Here is a 19,557-nt window from a genome sequence, read left to right as displayed (position 1 = left end):
CCGGCTCCGCCCCGCCCCGCGGCGCACGTGGCACCCTCGCTCGCGTTGGTCACGTGACGCGGGCCCCGGGTGTTCCCCCTCCGCCCCTCCCAGTCTGACCCCGTCTCTCCCGTCTGGTCAATAGCGCGCGGCGCATGCGCGGTTATCGCATCACGCCCCCTCCGCCCCCCCGCGGCCCGTCTCCCTCCGCCCTATATAAGGCGCGCGCGGCGGGGTCCCGGCTCCGCAGTGCGCGTGGGCGGTGCGGCGGCTCCGCGCGGCTCTGGGACGCCTCCCCCGCCTCCCTCCCCCGGCTCCGCCGCCATGAGTTCGGGGACCCCCTACATCGGCAGCAAGATCAGCCTGATTTCCAAGGCGCAGATCCGCTATGAGGGCATTCTCTATACCATCGACACCGAGAACTCCACTGTGGCGCTGGCCAAGGGTGAGGCGGGGCCCTGTGGGGGGCGCGGGCGGGCCTAGGCCGGCGCTGGCTGAGGGGACGCGGCGGGGGCCGCCTTGCCGTGAACAATGAGCGCGCCCGGGGCCCGCCCGACCCGCGGGGCTGGAGCCCTGGGTCCCGAGCGCTGCTGCTCTCCGTGAGTCAGCATTGACAGGGGCGGGCAGGGCCCGGGATGCTGAGCAGCCGTCGGCTCTCCCGGAGAGTTCCTGGGGAGAAGTGCTGCCGGCAGCGCTGGCTCCTCTTGCTATTGTCAGAAGCGGGGAGGTGACGCCTCGGCATCGCTGTGCGTGGTTCGGTTTCCTTTGCCCGGCTGTGTGTCGGCTCGAGTAGGGCCCCAGGCCGGCGCTGAGGAAAACAGTACTGTTGCTGTGTCTTTGTTTCTTCTGTGATCGATAACTGGGCTCTCCTCAGGTGAGGAGGGTGGGAGCTGCTGCACAGAGCGCTGGTGGGGCACCTGCACGCAGGTCTGGCTCGCCGACCTTGCTGGCTCCTCAGCGAGGCTTTGCGTTTTGTTTCCTTGTGGAAATACTGATCATTATGTTTGAAACCGTGTCATTTGGGTTTAGTTGTCACCTGTGCTGGGAACTCCTGTATTTCACCTCAGTAAAACCTGTCCTGTCTCGTTTAGTCCCTCAAACATGATCTTATGTCTGTTCTGCTTTTCAAGTCTAGCTTGGCTACTTCAGCTAATACTCATCAGTGTTTTCTTTCCCTGAGTTTTGTCCTTCCTTGTTCTGGGAAGTTCACACGTTCTTCATTGCCTGCAGCCAGCTATCGGGGTTGTCCACAAAACAAACACCTTTTGTTTTGAAAGACTGTTTGCTGGCAGGAGGCACTGACTTGCCAGATGCACAACTACCCTCAAGGCAGCTTGTGCCACGGTGTTTACCCAGTATAATGATGTTTATATGATGCTGGACATTATTTGACACATATTAGAGTGTTTTCTGAAGTTAAAAACGCGAGTTTTCTCAAATTCACTTTTTCTCTAGGAATGTAGCCGTTTATTTAAATGTACGAATGAAGCTGTTTGTGTTAGTACTTGGCTCAAAGTACTTGAGAGGTTGCTGGAAGGATGCAGTTCCTTTCCTGTAGGTGCAGGAAGGTCTTCACCTTGACCCAGCAGCAAGCAGGAAAGGTTCCTTGCATAGCTCTGCCTTACTCATAGCACTTGCCACTTCAAAGCTGAAGTGGTGTGTTTCAAAGGCACGTGTGATTGAAGTGCTTTATGATGTAAGTATATGCTCTGGATAAGATTTCTGGCAGTTCTTGTATTTATTGGTCTCTCAGTGTTCAGTTTTGATGAACTGGAATGCCTAAGAAGTAGTTGTTACAGTAGATGGAGAATACATTTTTCCCTACCAATAGCTCCTCTATTAACTTTACAGGACAAACCCTGCTTTTCATTGTAGCTCAGAGGGGTTTTTAAATTTAGAGACTTTATAGCAAAATTAGTGTCAGAATTACAAATGTAGCAGCAATGTTGAAGTCAGTCACAGCAGTATCAACCCTGTGTGTGGTGTCAGTGGTTTGAAACACTTTATCTCTGAGGCATTTGAAGGGCTATGAATTACTGACATGCTGTTGAAGTTGTCCAGACTTCAGGTAAATTGTTGGTAAAGCCTGGATGCCACTGTTTAAACACTTCCAGGTGCAATGCAGGTGCCATTCTCTTTACTTCTATCATTCATAAAGAAAAAATTTGAGAGAGACCTCAGGAAGAAATCTGGTTCAGCCTCTCACTTGAAGCCAGGCTAACTTCAACTGATTTATATTTGTTAAACCTCAATATGTGCACAGTATCTTAAATGCTGGAGATTCCATGGGCTTAATTAATCACTAGAAGAACGTTGTCTCTCTTGTTAGAGGCTAAACTTAAATTGCAAACAAAGGAAGTTTAAGCCCACTAGTGTCCTGTCAGCAGTGAAGGCCAGAAACTTACTCCTCTTCTGTTGAAGTCTGAAGAAATTGGAGTTTTTCAACAAGAAATATCCATGTAAGCTCTGCTTTCCAGTCACGCAGTCACTCTTGCTGTGCTTCCTGCCCATGCAGAGCTTAAGCTCAACAGCCCTACACGAGTTGGAACTGTGTTGTAAACCAGGAGCTGCAGTGGTGTGGGATTGATTTCCTGTTCATCTGTGAGCAATAGTCACTAACTCCATGGGAGTCAGCCCTTCCCACCTCCACAGGAACTTAAAGCTGTACTTTGTGCTGTGCCAGAAACAGTTAAACACCTCAGGTGCAGGGACAGGCAAGCTCAACTCCTACAGCCCTGTTTTGTCTACACAAGGACATGCCTTTCCTGTTTTTGTTAGAAGCCTTGGGACCAGCCAACTGAGAGGCTGCCTGGGCAGCTTTGGGCTTTGCAGGTCATGTGTTTGTCCATGTGGAAGTTGATGGGCTGATTATGGTGCTTTCCAAGTTAGCTGTGGGATCCTGCAGTAGTCCCTGGATACCTTTAGTACATCTTACCGTGAGCTGTAATAATCTCATTTTGAGCAGAGAGATCAGTGGTACAGTTCATGTCCAAAAGGCCACAAGCATTGCTTTCAGTTTATAATCTGCTTCTGGTTGACTGGGTTACAGCTGTAATATGATCAAACAGCAGCTGGAGATCTAAAATAACTTGGAGAGGTTATTTACCCTCGGAACTCATGGAAGATGGCCATTGAAAGGAAGTGACTGACAGCTTGTTCTTGTACCAGTAAAGATCCCCTTCCCGTTAGGTGCAAGCTGAGGTGCTGAGCAGTGTGATAGGGACATTGTGGCATTCACCTGCTCCTTGGGAGCTCACCTGTGTATTAGCAGGGATGAAGACCATTTGCAGCACTAAGTGCTACCTGCATACAGCTGTTCATCCTGGAACAGGACCCTTGAGTATCCCTGGCTACAACTACCAACACTCCTCGTAAGTTAGAAGCAGCATGATGTGCCAGGGATGCTCAGCACGGGGGTTCAGTGCATCCACTTTTGGTGCTCTTTTTCCTGAGAAGCTGTGGTGCCCCCTTCATCTGTGTGACAGGAAGAGTGGCATGTTCTGGTGGAGGTGTTTCAGTACTTCTACGATAGCCTGTTAGAAACAATTGAGGGAACTCCAGTACAGAATTTTTCCATTGGCAGAAAATGTGCATCAAGCCAATATATGCTGGTGCTCATCTGAACTGGGAGTGTCTCTCAAAGACAGAAAGCAGCCAGAGTAGTGAACTTGGAGCTTCTGTAACTTGTAGCTGAAATTTCAAGCTTTCACCTGTCAGTGTGTGATGTAACTGTGCTGTTTTCCTGTGCCAACAATCCAGTCTGACCTCTTCTTCCTTAATGGCTCAAATTAATTTATGCTTCTACCTGGTAGCTGCCACAGTCAGCTGAAGTCTTTTTTTGTTCCCACTCTAATGTGTTACATTGCTGGTTAGTGCCTGTTCCAGTGTCCTGGGAGCTGGCACTCAGTAAAGCTTCCTAAGCACTGAGATCTTAGATTTATCACTAATGGCTTGCTTTGTATTCACATTAATCATAAAACCAGTGACATTGGAGTAGAGAGGGAATTTTAATAGGAAGTTTTCATCATTGATAAAACTACCTCTATCTGCATAATAAACGTATGAAACCAAAGGTGCAGATTTGAGCTCTAAAGCCCTCTAAGATTTCCCCCTGCTGCTTCAGGGGCCTCTCCTGTGGTCTGGTGCAGTTGTCTGGAGCTGAATGCCTGCATGGGACAGCTGCTGGGGAGGGAAGGAGAGTACAGCACTGTGGGGAAGTCCTTGGGTTTGGAGTAGGATTCTTCACTCCAGCTGGTCTATGGTCTTTACCTTCACAGCTTGATGTAAACAAAACTGTTTATACAGGCTGCTGAAAAAGTTGGCATTTGAGGGAACAGATGTGTGTGAGAAGGAGATTGAGGGTTCTGGAAGTAGCCGTTGTTGTTGTTACAAATGGCAAGTGTTGAAGGAATACTTTTTAATTGCATAAATCTGCACTTGCACAATGCTGCAATGGCAATACTGCACTAATGTCACTGTTTTCATGCTCCAGTGCGATCCTTCGGGACCGAGGACCGGCCCACAGACAGACCGGCTCCTCCCAGAGAAGAAATCTATGAGTACATTATTTTTCGAGGAAGTGACATCAAAGACATCACTGTTTGTGAACCTCCAAAAGCTCAGCATACTCTGCCACAAGATCCTGCCATTGTCCAAGTAAGTTAGCCTGAAGTGTTGATAAAAAGCTGAGATAAAACACTGGCGTTGAAGGACTGCATTTTGATAAAAAACTTGTAAAAATGAAGGCAAGTCAGTGTCTCCGGGAATCTTCAGATTATTTGAAGCATCCTGAATTTTGTTGTAATGCTTAAAGTAGCAGCAGCATTAAAGAATTCAGTCAACAAAAGCCAGAGCTAGCTGAGAATGCAGGAAACATAAAGAGGTAAACTAACCCCTCACAGAATTTACTTAAGCTTTAGTAATGCTGTACGTGAAGTAAAGAATCACTGCCAAAACAAGTTGACTTCTGGACACTGTAAATGGAAATGTACTTTGTCTTGTTACAGTCTTCACTGGGCTCTGCCTCTACATCATCCTTTCAGCCACATGTGCCTTACAGCCCATTTAGAGGTATGCCACCTTACAGCCAGCTTGCTGCCAGCTCTTTGCTTAGCCAGCAGTATGCAGCTTCCTTAGGTTTAGGTAAGTATGAACTTTACTTGCTAGAATAAAGGTATGGTCTTGTATGCAGCTGCTGTGAAACCAAATAACAGTAACTAATACCAAACTCCTTGCCAAGTGTGAGGCTGCAAGGAGCAGTGAATAAGTAGCTAACAACTCTGTGCAATGATTTTACTACAAGGAGGCCTGTGTTTCGTTTCCACGTGCACACACGCACATGAAAGAAACAAACTAAATAGCTGAAGTTTCTTTCTGAAATTAATGGGAATACCTGACAGTTGAGGCCAGTTCATTTTTAACCTAGCACACCTTACATCACATGTAAAAAAACTTGTATTCCCAGAGAGGAGTATAAATAAACTGCTCTAATGCTTTTCTAGAGAATCTTGTACCTCTTTCCAAGTCCTTCAGATGTTTCACTACCTTGTATCTTATCCATGTATCTCTGCTCTCTCTTCTTCCCTCTATCTCTTTAGAGAAATTGGTAAGCCCTCCAGCATCAGCAGCTGCTTCCAGCCCTAGTTCTTCTCCGTCTCCACAACCTGTTTCAGAGCCTGACATGTCTTCAGAGCCCCATCAGCTCTCTTCCAAGGGTAACAGCAGTTTGAGGACTCCAAATATTTGGAAGAACTGCATGGCACTTGCAAACACTCTGTTCTTGTTAATCCCTCCTAGAATGATAGTGTTCATATGGGTAATGCCAGTAGAACTAGGTTGTTCTCAGCTGGTTTTTTGCCTTTCATTACATGAAGTACGATTCCTCCTGTCCTAGAAGTATCAATTAGAGAGACAGGAGAAAAGTCCAGAACAGTGGATCCTCTTGTGTAAGTATCAGGAGAAGGATGAAGTTTAGAGATGCTAATGTGCTGCATCGTGTCCAGGAACATGTGTCACCATAGGGTATGGGTGAGGAATTAGTCAGCCTTTCTTGGAAAGAAAAACACACTGCTTAAATTGTGGGTGGCCTTGTAGGCTGATCAAAAATTTGGGAGTAATTTCTGTAATCAAGGAAACATCAGGGTAGATTTCATCATGCATGATGGCGCATTGTACCTTGTCCAGACTCCCAGTTAGTAAAGCATGACTAACAGTAAGCAATTCCTGAGTCCTGGGTAGCAGAAATAACACAGTTCTGGGTGCTTGCTTCTATGTGTAAAACCTTTAAAGGAGGTTGAGATACCAGGCTGACCATCCTCAGATCAGGGAGACCGGTTGCAGCCTGCATTTAAACATGATAATTAGTTTCATCTGGTTTTAGCTTAAGCATGTATGCTTGTGTTGGCATGAAGCTTTTTACTTACTTTCTGCTTTTGGCCATCTATCTGTACATAGTTTCTCCATATTCTGGCTAAACTTTGAAACTTTCTCATGTTAAACTTGCACATCAGCTTTGTCCTACTCAATAATCCTTAGGATATGTCTGTCTTCCTTGCAAGTTTTCCAGGTGTACATTAACTGGGAACCTGCATGATGTAACCTACTGGGTATATCTCATGTGGACTTGGGTGACCCAGAAGTGTCAGTGGCTTGGTTTGTGTGAACTCTTCAGCTTTTCGCTTTTCTTGCTCTTTTAATATATTCGGTTAAAGTTCGCTTCCAAGCAGTTCTTATGCATAACTACATAAACCTGTAGTACTCCAAACCTTCTAATTAAATCTAGAATGCAGTGTTTCTTCTGAGTACTGAAGACTGTCACTTTTTAATATAATTGGTGTAAGGTATACCAAACCATGAAAAGTATTTACATGTTTTGTAGTGTGAATAAATAAGCCTGGATGGAAGAGCAACAGAAGTCTTGGTAACACTTTGGCCTTGACCAAGAAGGAATTTAAAAGGGTAACTTTGAGATCCTGGTCTGGTTTCAGGTTTTCTTTGTCTGAAAGCTCTAACAATAAGCAATGAAGTTGAAGGACTTCTAAAAGCAGCTTACAAAAGGGGATATAGCTGAGGTGCTTAAGCTTTTACTGCAAAACCTTTTTGACAAAGTGGGGAAACTTTCTTGAACAGTTTCAAAATGGTGAATTTTTGTTTCAGATTTAAAGTTATTGTGTAAAGTAAAATACTGCATAACATAGAAATTAGATTTTGGTATAAACTGTCTGAGAGACTGACCTGGATTGGTTGTTTAATGTTTGTCTAACTTGATTTAAGAAACAAATGGGTATATTTGCTGATACTGAGGCTCTGGATGTGAGAGCTGTGACTTGTATGGCAGTGGTGCCTTACCTGGTGCCACTTAAACTTAGCCTGTAATGATGCATACTCAAGGATTTGAATCATTCTTGACCAAATGGTTTCTCCCTAGAAGTGGGCAGGGTTTGAATGGCATTGGCTCATTTTCCGAGAGGTACTTAGTCATTGGGATTTTTTCCAGGTGCTGGCTTTCCTTCTGTTCACCCAGTCCGCAAAAGCCCCATGGTAGAGCAGGCTGTTCAGACTGGCCCAGTTGACAGCATGAATTCCCAAAAGCTGCCCCCAGTGAAGGTGACACCGGGGATTCCACGCAGTGCCCGGCAGGTCCCGCAGGCCAACAGCAAGGCGAGCGGTACGTACACGCCACTTCAGCCCTAGTGCTGGCCTGAGCATCCTTCCAGCAAGACAGCTGGCTGGGGGTTGTTCTTGTGCTCCTTTAAAGTTTATCCTTCTTGTTCAGTAGATACAGTTCAGGCAGCACCTGTGCAAACCCAAGGACAGGTGAATGATGAAAACAGAAGACCTCAAAGGAGAAGATCGGGTAGGTTAAGCTGACGCTAAACAGTCGCATCAGCCTGTGAAGGCAAGTGGTGTTAACTTCAGTGAAGGATTATCTGACAGAAGATTGAGAGAAAGCTTTGGGCATCCAGAGATGCTTCCCAAACAAAACAGCTTCTGGAGTCGCAGAAGTTCAGAACATTCCAGGGACAGAGTTCTAGCGCCTTTTCTAGAAACTTGAAGGTATGTCGTAAAAATCAATGCTGTGACTTGGCAGCAGCAACTGGATTTCTCTGAAACCTCAAGTATTTTTACTGGGAGAGGCAGCCTGTTTAAGACTTTCCAGGGATTTTATAAGAGGGGAACTATGGAACACTCATCTCCATAGAGCAGAATTCTTATTTCAAAGTGGCAGTATAAGCATGGGTCAGAAGAAAGTGAAATTCAAAGAGGTTTCTGCACAAGTAAAATGAGAAGACAGAAAACAACACTTCAGACTCTCAGGTCTTAAAATTAATTAGTGTGTAGCAAGGGGTTATAGCTTTTCCAAAAAGGAGTGGATAGCATCTCAGTTGGAAACCAGAAACTAGACAAAGTAGTCTAGTTTCAAAAGTCTCCCTTTGTGGGTAGATGAGTCTTTTGCTGGATTTTCTGAGACTCCTCTTTGCCATCATGACAGGTTTTAGGCTAATTACAGTGCTGTGTTTGCAGGTGAAGAGCAGACAGGAAAGATAATATTCCCCACCTCCCTCAGCTTTTCTTGCTGTAGTGCTTGTTCTGTCTTCCCCTCTGCACACTGGAAGGAAAGTTGGGTGCCCTCTTAGTGGTAAGACTGACATCCAGGAATGCTGCTCAGAAAGTTAAAGTGTTGCTGTAATGTGTCTTCTACAGCCAAAATCAGAAGTTGCTTTCAAAGAGGTGTGGCCTAACCACAGGACTGGAAGCCAGAAACTCCTGAGTTCTATCCCTGGTTTCCTCTGGTCTTGAGCAAGTCATGTAACCTCCCTGTGCGTTACCAAGTGTTTAAACTCTCCTGCTTTCAGGAAACAGGAGAACCAGAAACCGTTCTAGAGGACAAAACAGACCAACTACTGTGAAGGAAAATACAATAAAGTTTGAAGGTGACTTTGACTTTGAAAGTGCAAATGCACAATTCAACAGAGAGGAACTTGATAAAGAATTCAAGAAGAAACTAAACTTTAAAGGTTTGTGCCTTCATTAAATATGAATTGCTGAGCTAGTAGTAAACACTGCGTAGACAAACTTGTTCTGAGAAACTGCATGATTTCATCTCAAATCTTGTTTGAGGAAGCAAGAAAACAGATGGCTCTGCAGTGTGTGCCTCAAGGAGGTGTAATACATTTCATTATCTTCAGATGACAAAGCAGAGACGGGGGAAGAAAAAGGGGACCCTGGAGTGGCAACCCAAAACAATGATGGTAATGCAGAGGAGGACCTGCTGGGGCCCAACTGCTATTATGATAAATCCAAGTCTTTCTTTGACAACATTTCTTCAGAACTGAAATCTAGGTAAGTGTTTTCTAAAAGCTTGGTTTTAAAATGGAGTTTTAGGCATAAAATTTCAGACATAATGTTACATGGTTTAATTATTTAAAAATTTTAGAATAGACTTCAGATGGGGACTATTGCCATGCATTTGATGGCTCACAAGTGATGTGAACCAAGCTTCATGCAGTGGGATCAAACAAAAAGCATTTCAGCTGATATGATACACTTGCCTAAACTATGATAGAGGAGTTTCCATTTCTGTTTCCCAGTATTGACTTTGAACCCATTGATTTTAAACAAATTCCTTATCTGCTTGTGGGAGAGGAGGCATCAGGGTCATGCTGTGCTGAAGGTGCAGCTGGCAGACAGGAGTGAGCTAAGCCTGGAGTTGGGGCAGAGAGGTCAGCTCTGGCTGTGGAAATGCATTAGGTTAAATGTTGGGAATATGAAGGGAAAGCTTCATCTTTCACTGCCAGCACTGATGTTATCAAGTGCCTGGAGAAATGAGACATCCCTTTAGTGTCAGCATGGGGATTCCCTTGGCTCTGGCTGCAGAGGGGTTGGGTTAGAGCACATAACACTGCAGCTGGTTCTTGTTGCAGTGCAGCACAACAAAATCAGGGGGTTGAGGGATTTCTGTCTAAGAGAGCTAGTGGCTCTTTAGTGTTTGTGTTCCACCTGACCTCAGCCTTGTTCAGTTCCAGGCGCACCACGTGGGCTGAGGAAAGGAAGCTCAATACAGAGACATTTGGAGTGTCTGGACGGTTCCTTCGTGGCCGCAGCTTTCGAGGTGGATTTCGAGGTGGAAGGGGGAGTGGAGCAGCGAGGAGAAACCAAACCACTCACAGAGCTGGTACTGGCAGAGTGTAACTTCAGAGGCAAGTGCTCTAGCAAGAGTAAATACTCCCTCTGAGCCAGGCTTGTCTCTTACTCCTTGCCTGAACTGTCTGTGCAGCCTGTTTTGCTCTCCAGTCTCATGGATTATCAAGAATTGTTCCTTATTGGATCTGATACTCCTAAGGTAGAAGGAGATAGGAGTGGTTTAACATGGTGTTTAACATGCTGATTGTTCTGTTGATTTCTTGGGCTCACCTGTCTGAGAAAAGGCTTAGCTCAAGCAAACAGCTCTTGGTTTCTAGCTAAGTATTTTAGCTGATACAGAGGTGTGAGCTTTGCTATTTTTCTTCTTGTTGGGAGAGGAACCCCATAATATCAAATCTAATTCTACCTTTTTTCTGCATAGGTTCAAACATCTCTCCTGAGAGGATGAAACTGTATATAGAAAGAAAACAACCAACTGCTGCACTAACGTGGGAAAATGGTTCATATTGTTTACTGTCTCAGCTCAAGTGACAGAATTTCATGTACTACTGCTTATATTTTGGACTTACTTTGGACCAGCCACTGTCCGCTGGAATATTTTTTGGAAGAGGGAATGTGTTCAGGGGTACCTTCTTCAGGGTGTCTTTTCTTTTTTGTTTGTGTTTTTCAAGTGCAGACTAACTTACATGGTTCTTCTTTCTGGGTCTCTCAAGGCTGCTATAGTCTAAGCTCAAAGTCAGACTCCTTTTCTGAACCCTGGAGAAGAGAAATCATGCTGTTTTAACATGGAACCAAAGCTCACTTGAAATAAACCAGCTATAATTTGTTTGTTCTGAGTAACCAAATGGATCCTTTGGTGCTGCTGGTCTCACGGATCTTGGCAGCAGGTGTGAAGTAGCACTTGGTATCTGGAGAAATGGATTCCTGGTGCTGAGGAGTTGTGTATATTGTCACTTGGGAATACTGGAGTGTTGATCATGTAGTAGTGTTTCTGACTGTACAGCTGTTTGTGGGCTGGTGCTGGGCTGGAGGTACCACAGGACCGTGGCTCTGCCTTGAGTTGCAGGGTGCTGGGAGTGCCTCAGGCTTGGGGCTCCTGGCTGGAGTGTGGGGACACCATGTGGGGTGGAAGCAGTGAATGTCCCCACTCAGGTGCAGAGTTTTGGGCAGTAGTGACTGTCTGGGAAGGAGACCAGAAGCTCTGACTTGTTTGTCCTCGGTTTGTACCTCGCCAGAGGCGGCACCAAATGCAAACAGTTCTCTGTACTCTAGTAGACTGTGGTGGAACTTTGGAATGTTTTCATTCAACTAGGGATGGGAGACCATATAATGAAGCTTAACAGCTGGGCATGTTTAATTTCTTTCCTCTATACCCCCATACTGTAAATAGTTTAGTTGTTTTTCTTTTGTTTTTAAAAAACTGTATGTGGGGAGAGGGCTGGGAGGGAGGGGTTACCTTTGTTTGCATGAAATAAGTGGGTTAAATTGCTATAGGCATGTGTCCTGTTTTTGGTTGGTAGGGAATTTTGTTGAAAAAGCACCTTGATGACTGAACCCCTTACATAGCTCAAGTTTTTTTTAGTTATGCATTGACCTAGGTTACTGTAAAAGCTTGGATTTATTTTTGTAGGACTTTATTGCTGAGAATTAGAACATAGCAGTGGGGCTGCTCTTTGGAGTAATGTAAATTGTAATTATAATAAACATGTAAATGTTTAGTGTTTCCCTCCACCTCTGTTCTGTATACAGCTCCATAACATCACTCCCTACAACTCCTCCGGCACCTGTCCTTGAAGGGCTCCCATCCAAGCCAGAGAAAACCTGGCTGCAGAGCTCTGGCAAACCTGGAAGTGTTACACACAGTATTGGAAAAGGGCTGAAACACCCAAATCCAAGCACTGCACATCGTTGCCCTGGTTCCTGTGCTGGGACTCAGCCTAATGAGGGTTATGTACCTCAGCCTCGCAGAGGGACTCCCTGGGCTGGTGGGGCTCCCTAGGAGCCTGTCAGGGGCCAGTGCTGCTGCTGCAGGACCTGGCTCACACCTGTGAGCTGGGGTGTGCTGAAAGGGCTCACTCAGAGCTGCTCTGCCTCTACTTTCCCTCCTGGTGCTGTGGCTCTAAGTGTGGAGATGGAATTGAACTGCCCTGGCAGAGCATGGGTAAGAAATCCTCACTGTTCCTGTGTAATCACCATTACTCAGGTGTAACTGTGCCTTTCTAGTTGAGTGGGAGCAATGCCCTTGTTTCCACAGTAAAGCTTCAGATCCCAGGTAAATAAGAACACCCCTGTTCCTTAATACTGCTGATGTTTGTGTCCCATGGCTGTGTCCCACGTGCTGAGCTGAGTGCTGAGCCTGGCTCCTGCTGTCTGGGAGCAGAGGAGGGGGGGACTGGTGGCTGTGGCTCAGCCCTAGGGCTTGTTACCTATGAGCTCTTCTTCCCCAGGAGCACTGGAGGGCTCTCAGGTGCAGCTGTGTCAGCTTCCCCATGGAAAATTCCCAGTGTGTGGGAACAGTTGTAGTGACTTGAGCAGGGAACCAAGTGCAACTTTTTTGCTTTCAACATTCCAGTCCAAGGGCTCATAAATTAAACAACCCAGTATTCCAGGATCATGCTTCCTCTGACTCATGTGGTCTAATGTGTCCCTGAGCAGCAGCAGTGCTGCTGCTTCCCTGTCCTTGACACCCATGGGATCCTCTGCCCACACCTTGCTGGGCACCATTTCCATGTAAACAGCTCTGGGCTGTGTGAAAGCCCGGACTGTGCGAGCTCTGCTGCAACTTTGTCTCTGCTGCATGCCTGGAGCATCCTCACCCTGGGGCCCTCGGGGCTGAGATGTCCTGGGCAGGGGCTCCTGGGCCACATTCAGTCCTTGCTGTGCCTGCTGCCACCCTGGTCCTGCTCTGACCCTGTCACACCCTCTCTGACTGTGCAAGAGCAGACTGAAGAGCTGCTTGCAAGGGCAGATTTCATTCCGCCCACTTGGTGGATACAAATGGGGAAACTTTTACAATAAAGGGGCACCTGTTCCTACTGCTCCAACTACTGGGAATTGGGAATATGAGAGAGCCCTGAGGCTACTCTGAAATGAGGAAACAGCTAAAAACAACTCCTGGGGTAAGGGGTAGAAAGGAAGTGTGCGAGGCCAAATACAAAAGGAGAAACTGGGTAAGAGCTTCAACTCTTGTATGTAACACGTGCTATAGTTACTGTTTAGCTCCTGGTGTATAAATAACTCCCCCCTGCACACTCACAACAGCAACACCTTACTCTGAACCAAACTTGGAAGCACCAGGCCATGCACCTCTGCTCTGAGCCATGTGCCTGTGGCAGCAAGTTCACATGCTGCCCCCCAAAACCCAACCCTCATCTCTGTCCTGTCCTTCAGCAGTAAAACACACACCTGCTGTCACAGGCTGCTGCAAGGCCTGTGGTGAGACCCAGCCCTTTCACCTTGAAAGATGCCTGTTAGGGAATAAAAACTCCCACCTCCATACTAGTTATCTTGAGGCCGTAACACAACCCTCAAGCCAGCTGCTTAAGGTAAAAAAAAGGGATATGCTGAGAACTCAGCACACAAAAGAACCATTAAACAAAGTGAAGTGTCCAGGGGAAAAAAAGCAAGCAAGGTCTCTGTCCTTTAATGGGTCACTGCTGCTATTCTGTAGCCAACCAGATCATCCTGGGTAATTAAAATCCAAGGAGCAGACAGGTTTTTTTTTAAATAACAGCTTTAAAAAAAAATCAGTAGGTTTATTGTAGGTCTCAAGAGAGCACAGTATGAGTAACTGGAATGCCTACATCTATACAGAATAACCCATCACTCGAATTAAAAAGAAGCAGCTAAGCAGGTACATTTCATTCATCATGATGTTTTCTTCTGTTTTTTCTTTTCATTTTCTTCCTTTTCCTTTTCAATTTCAGCCACATACTTCTCAATTTCTTCAGGGTTTAGGATCTGAAACAGAAACATGGGTGACCCTCAGGATACCAATGAACTTAAGAGACATTTATGGAAGTGATTCTAGTTCTGCCACGGGAAAAACGTTAACTGCTCTTTATCTGGAAGCAGGTACCTGCTGCAGACACAACAACATTCCTTGGCCATTAAGAATAAACTGAAGTATTTGTCAGTACAAAATGTGAGATTAAGGGCTGGAAGTTAAGGCAGATCAACAAGGACAGTATCAGGGATGGGCTCAAGGGGAGAGAAGCAAACAACAGCCTCACCTTCAGCGGCTGCTCCCGTCTCATGACTGCCAGCTCGATGTTTTTCCCACCGGACTGCACCACCTGGGTGAGGCAGAGGGAAGCATTATGAGCCTGGCCAGGAATTCATTTCAACAAATCCCTCTCAGGTCTCCTTAGAAGGAGAAGAGATGTGGATGGGGAGTATTTCACTCCTTAGCTCTAAGCTCTCAATACCAGCAGCACTAACTCTCAAAAGGGTCTTCACACTGGTGCCAGTGCCCTGAGCAGATGCAGAACACCTCAGCCCCACCATCTGACTGGTGGTATTTTCTGTATCTCAAACTTCAATTAAAAAATACAATATTCAGCATGTGCTTTAGCACATCTTTGGTGCACTGTGTTAACACCCAGAACTGAAGTCTGTTTTGCTCCCCAGAGCTGCTGGTAAGTTCTGTGTAAACTATGGAAATTGATGCCCCAAATATTCTGAACCTTGAATTTAATCCAATACCCACAGTCTATGGTAAACAGCTCTCACAGATCCTTTGCAGTACTTCCTTGGGACATCCATGAAGATTTTCCCATATTCACATCCAAGAAGTGAATCTGGACACATTGAAAAGCCACAGAAGAGATGTCAAACAGCCTCACCTCGAGAAGAGCCTTGATGACAAGTTTAATAGTCAGATCATCCGTTTCAATGGCCTCATCAGTGTAGTTTTTCTCCAGGAACTCACGCACAGACTTTGCTCCTCTGCCAATGGCATTAGCCTGGAAACATTGAGGGGAAACGGAAAATGAATGGGAGTTTAGAAAAGATTTCATTTGCAGAATAAGAAAGAAATACAAGTTGTACAGTTGCATAATCTGTCACACACAAAGACAGTTGTCTGGCACAGGTGGGTTGGTTTTGGGGTTTTTTCTGAAAGCAGGACAAGATTTCCCAAGGAAAGCTGAACTGCAGACAGCCACTCTCAGTACATTTGATCATTAAGGATTTTTGCAGCTATGAGCTAGCACCATCTGGCCAGCGAGATCTCCTCTACCCCAATCCCACTTCAAAGGAGACATTAACTTACAAATATTGCATCTCCACCAGAGACTGAATGCGCTCACCTTCCAAGCATGGTACGTGCCCGAGGGGTCGGTCTGGTACAGCCGCGGGGTCCCATCGAAGTCAAAGCCCACAATGAGGGCGGAGATCCCAAAGGGTCTGCGGCCATTGCTCTGCGTGTACCTCTGAGCACAAAGGACACACACACTCAGATGCAGCTCTGAAAACATTTCTAGGGTGCAAAGCAGACTCTGGAGAAGTTACAACCAGAAGAGCCACCAGAAATGCTTTTAGCTGGCTCTCTCTGTGTTAGCCAGGACTCCACATTTCACAGAGCCCCTAAGGCAGGCAAGTGAGAGGTGGTTCCTGTCCAACCCCTGTTCCTACATCTGGTTACAGCTTCCAGAAGCACCTCCCTGGCTGCTGGGTAGTGCTGAGGCAGTGAGAGCCACGTCTGCAAGCCCCAGTGTGGCACAAATGTGCCAAAAAATACCATGAGGACGCCTGAACACAGTTTTCACCAATGATTTCCACAGGAAATCATGGCAGCTCTGTGGCTGTAAGCGGGTTACACTGGAGCCGTCACAGCACTCCTGGGACACTGTTAGCAAAGTCACTGCCATGTCACACACCAGGAGCAGGAGGGCTGACACCGCAGCACCACGGCAGCAGGAACTGAGCCAGGTGTGTTTGCAACAGTTTGAGAGAAATGCTGAGTGTCCCAGAAAGACAGACACAAATGTGAGATTAGGATAAAGGAAAACAGTGAAACTTTGGGAAGTGGTGCCTTGCTCTGACAGACTGGTGATTATTACAAGAATCACATTGTTACTATCACCACTGTTCCAACACATCTGTGCATAAGTAAATTCGATCTTTTCTAATTCCCACTAGTGGCTGAAAATCAGTTTAATACACTGACAAATGAGTAATTTTCTCACAGAACGCAGCTGGGCGTATTTTGATGCTGCAATTCATTCTAAATTTATGAATATCAAATATAAAATATATTAACTACTGCACCAATTTGCTCCCCTCTTACCCATCCCTGCAATGGCTTTGCAGGAGGAAAAACTACCAGGAGCCATGAAGAGGTTTGACAGTAACCCAGGCCCACTGTTCTGGCAGTGAGGTGAGCAAAGTGTTCTTGATGACATAACACACAGAGCTGTGCAGTCCTTACAAGCTCTAATTATCTTGGGGGGAAAAAAAAAACCAAACCAAACACTCTTCTTTTCAATTGCCACATCCCCATTCCCAATGAACACCCACAATGTGTTTTTTACCAGATAAGCAGAGTGAGGCCAGAGCACAGACACTTACACAGTTTGAAGAAGTGTCAGATATTACATGCTACACACGTGTTTAATGCTACATGTGTGACACTCCAGTCACACATGGTACACACGTGTTACACACGTGTTCCACCTGCGTTACGCACCCAAGGCATACATTACGTGTAACATACACTAACATAACAGCACATGTAACATCTGTAGCGGGTCAGGACACATTTTCAGCAGCTCTGTGCAGCCCCAAGTACCTGTTTCAGGCTGGCAATGTAGCGTGTGATGTACTCCACAGTGACAGGATCCTCCACGGTGAGCCTGTGGCTCTGACACTCCACCCGAGCTCTGTTTATAACTATCCTGGCATCAGCTGTCAGCCCTGAAATGACAGAGTGGCCTCAGAGCCATGAAACAACCTCACAACACCAATCTGGCCCTAAAAAGCCCACGGGGTCAGTGTCAACAGCAACGAAAAAGCAAAGCAGAGCTCAGACTCTCAGGTTTGCTGAGCAAGAGCATTTGTAAGGTAGCAGAAAGTGGCTAATGCACCAAAATAACTAAAAGATTTAGTTTATAGCTTCCATCTTTGTGAGTTGGATGACACACTTAATTCTGAAGCAGGTAATGGGAATATTACTGACAGCATTCCATATTCCAGCAAATTAGCAATGCTTATTCTCACACACATTATTCCTCATGCAGTCCAGTTTCATTTGCCCAGCAAGTCTCATCTAGTTAATGAGGCTACAGCAGCATGATGTTAGCTGAGAAAAATAATTGTCACCCTTTATAAAAAAAGATTTTAAAGAAATTTAGTTCTTACTTTACTTTTCAGCTAATGCTGACATTTTTCATTTACAGCCTTTTTATTAGAGAATTTTTCCTCAAGTTTGTGAACACCCCTGCACATATCCCAGACCATGGCTAAGAGAGCAAGGCAGGGGAAGGAGCTGAGCCCCTCATTCCTGCACACTGAACCTAAACCCTGTTGTTTTAGTCAGTTAAATCAGGTTAAATCAGATCTCCCCTTAAAAATATTATTGACAATGACACACTATTTCCCCATATTTAAAAAAAACCAATAAGCTACTGTGGAAATACCCTGCTTCCCACAGTTCTCAGCCAGTTACACCCTGTATTTTGTATTCTCTGAATCCACAAACATGCCCAAAGGTGGCCCAGTAACTGCCAATACCCCTGAAGGGACCATGTACCTGCAAAAGCCATGCAGACATTGTCATCCAGAGCACAGATCTTCCGGACGGTTCTCTCATCCTGGAGTTTTGCCACTGACTTCTTCTCCACACCAAGGACAACAATATCCTTCCCTCTTACACCAACCTTCCATGCATGAAAAGAAGAAATAAAAAAAGTTAACCTAGGTCCAAAAATCCTTGTAGTTGCAGACTTTAGTCAAATGAGCAGTAACAAACCAAGCACAAACCCCCACACTGTAACCACTACCTCAGCTTGAAGTCAGGATTTTATTTCCCACTCAACCCGGAGGCAGGACTGATGTAACAAAAACTGCACTGCATTTAAGGGTGCAGTTTCATCATCAGTTCATACCAACCTAAATCCCTGTGGCTCCCAGGAGACATATTCCAGCTCCTCTTATAAACTGTCTTTTTTCCAACAGCACCATCAGTGTTTCCACAGCCACAGAATCAGGATGAATAAGGAAAATCCCACTAGTCCAGTGGTACTGCTCAACTCAAGAGCCCAAAGCATTGAAGATCAGGCCAAGTAACACCTACAGCTGCCAAAATGTTCTGTCAGTAGCTGCCTTAATATCCTAATTCCTACCTTAAATACCCCTTTTCACACGTCATAGAGGGAAAAGCCCTTGACCCTTCCCCTTCATTCCCACTGTTTCTCATAGGGGGATGGGAATACTTTTTTCTAATGGGGTGGCCCTGCTGTCAGCATATTCCAAATGTTTCCAAAAACATTAAACTCAACAAGAGACAAGACAGGGGTGGTTGTATTGGATGCTGTCTCCACTTTTACAGTATTTTTAATTTCTGAAAAAAAAGAACCTATTTGGCACTAAATCTTGTTAACATTCATTCCCATCCCAGAGGTGATATGTTTTCTTTCTGCTATTAGTAATTAAAACTTACTGCAACTATTAACACAACTATGACTTATTACAATTACAACTTCTTATTATTACTATAACTTATTACAATCACTGATACAATGTTATTTGGAAATTAGTATTTTTTTTCTCCTCCCCTAAATGAAATAAAACTTTAACTGAGCAAAACCTTGGGACAACTGGAAGCTGGGAGCCAGCAATGTACTTTTACCGACGTGTTTCCCAATCCACTGGGAATCTGCCTCGTGCACAAACATAAAATATCACCATCTGCAGCACGTACAGACCGAGGGAGGAGAGGATCCCTCCAGGCCTAACACAACGCCTGAGCCCCACAGGAAGCGATGGGCTTTGGGCAGCTCCACCGGCGGGAGACGGACCCCAAGGAACGTCCCTGGGAGTGGATCCCGCTGCTCCCGCGGCCTCCCGGGCCCGCCAGGCCGGGCGCGCAGCGCGGCGCAGGCCCCACCGCGGGCCCCCCTCGGCCGCCGCCCCGCGAACGCCGCGGCCGCTGACTCACCGCGGTGGAGCCCTTCTTCACCGCCTCCTGCGCGTACTCCACCTGGAAGAGGTGCCCGTCCGGGGAGAAGACGGTGATGGCGCGGTCGTAGCTCATGGCTCCGGCAGAACCCGCACCGTCATCCGGGCGGGCCGGGGGCGGGGCCGCTGCGCTCCTGCGCTGCGCACTTGGCGTACGCACTCGGCGCACCTTGCGCAGCGCTCCCGCCGTGCGCACTCAGCGCAGGCGGCCGGCACGGCCCCGGCCCCGCTGGCGCAGGGAGTCCTGAAGGGTTTGGG

The 19,557-nt window shown here is 46.3% G+C and overlaps 2 protein-coding genes across 5 annotated transcripts; one reads left to right on the top strand and one right to left on the bottom strand.

Annotated features, from left to right (window-relative positions):
• Positions 1-186: 186 nt before the first annotated feature.
• LSM14B (LSM family member 14B) lies at positions 187-11,851 on the top strand. 4 transcript variants are annotated; one of them, XM_039563479.1, is made up of 10 exons: positions 188-424; positions 4,472-4,635; positions 4,986-5,121; positions 5,577-5,693; positions 7,475-7,645; positions 7,757-7,834; positions 8,835-8,996; positions 9,168-9,321; positions 9,999-10,178; positions 10,544-11,851. In XM_039563479.1, the coding sequence occupies exons 1-9, from the start codon at positions 304-306 to the stop codon at positions 10,168-10,170; spliced, it is 1,275 nt and encodes a 424-aa protein (XP_039419413.1). In that variant the 5' UTR covers positions 188-303; the 3' UTR covers positions 10,171-10,178; positions 10,544-11,851. The 4 variants fall into 4 exon arrangements, with proteins under 4 accessions (XP_039419415.1, XP_039419414.1, XP_039419413.1 ...); XM_039563477.1 differs by having other exon boundaries at positions 7,754-7,834; XM_039563481.1 differs by lacking the exon at positions 5,577-5,693 and having other exon boundaries at positions 187-424.
• Positions 11,852-13,852: 2,001 nt separating this feature from the next.
• On the bottom strand, positions 13,853-19,430 carry PSMA7 (proteasome 20S subunit alpha 7). The gene is made up of 7 exons (XM_039563687.1): positions 19,280-19,430; positions 17,873-17,999; positions 16,913-17,037; positions 15,432-15,554; positions 14,967-15,086; positions 14,355-14,417; positions 13,853-14,082 (listed from the first exon to the last, which is right to left on the bottom strand). The coding sequence occupies exons 1-7, from the start codon at positions 19,373-19,375 to the stop codon at positions 13,990-13,992; spliced, it is 747 nt and encodes a 248-aa protein (XP_039419621.1). The 5' UTR covers positions 19,376-19,430; the 3' UTR covers positions 13,853-13,989.
• Between the last annotated feature and the right edge of the window lie 127 nt (positions 19,431-19,557).

This window comes from Corvus cornix, chromosome 20 (assembly GCF_000738735.6).
Source record: "Corvus cornix cornix isolate S_Up_H32 chromosome 20, ASM73873v5, whole genome shotgun sequence".
NCBI lineage: Eukaryota > Metazoa > Chordata > Aves > Passeriformes > Corvidae > Corvus > Corvus cornix.
The sequence above is the reverse complement of the archived record's forward strand: the minus strand, read 5'-3'. Positions and strand labels throughout refer to the sequence as shown.

Bases quoted from the DNA above. Each gene is read 5' to 3' on its own strand.
- LSM14B (XM_039563477.1), top strand. From the start codon at position 304: ATGAGTTCGGGGACCCCCTACATCGGCAGCAAGATCAGCCTGATTTCC. The intron at 7,835-8,834 runs GTAGGTTAAGCT...TCCTGCTTTCAG, and splicing joins ACCTCAAAGGAGAAGATCGG to GAAACAGGAGAACCAGAAAC. The intron at 9,322-9,998 runs GTAAGTGTTTTC...AGCCTTGTTCAG, and splicing joins TCTTCAGAACTGAAATCTAG to TTCCAGGCGCACCACGTGGG.
- PSMA7 (XM_039563687.1), bottom strand. From the start codon at position 19,375: ATGAGCTACGACCGCGCCATCACCGTCTTCTCCCCGGACGGGCACCTC. The intron at 17,038-17,872 runs GTACATGGTCCC...CTGTCATTTCAG, and splicing joins TGTCTGCATGGCTTTTGCAG to GGCTGACAGCTGATGCCAGG. The intron at 14,083-14,354 runs GTGAGGCTGTTG...TTTCTGTTTCAG, and splicing joins GACGGGAGCAGCCGCTGAAG to ATCCTAAACCCTGAAGAAAT.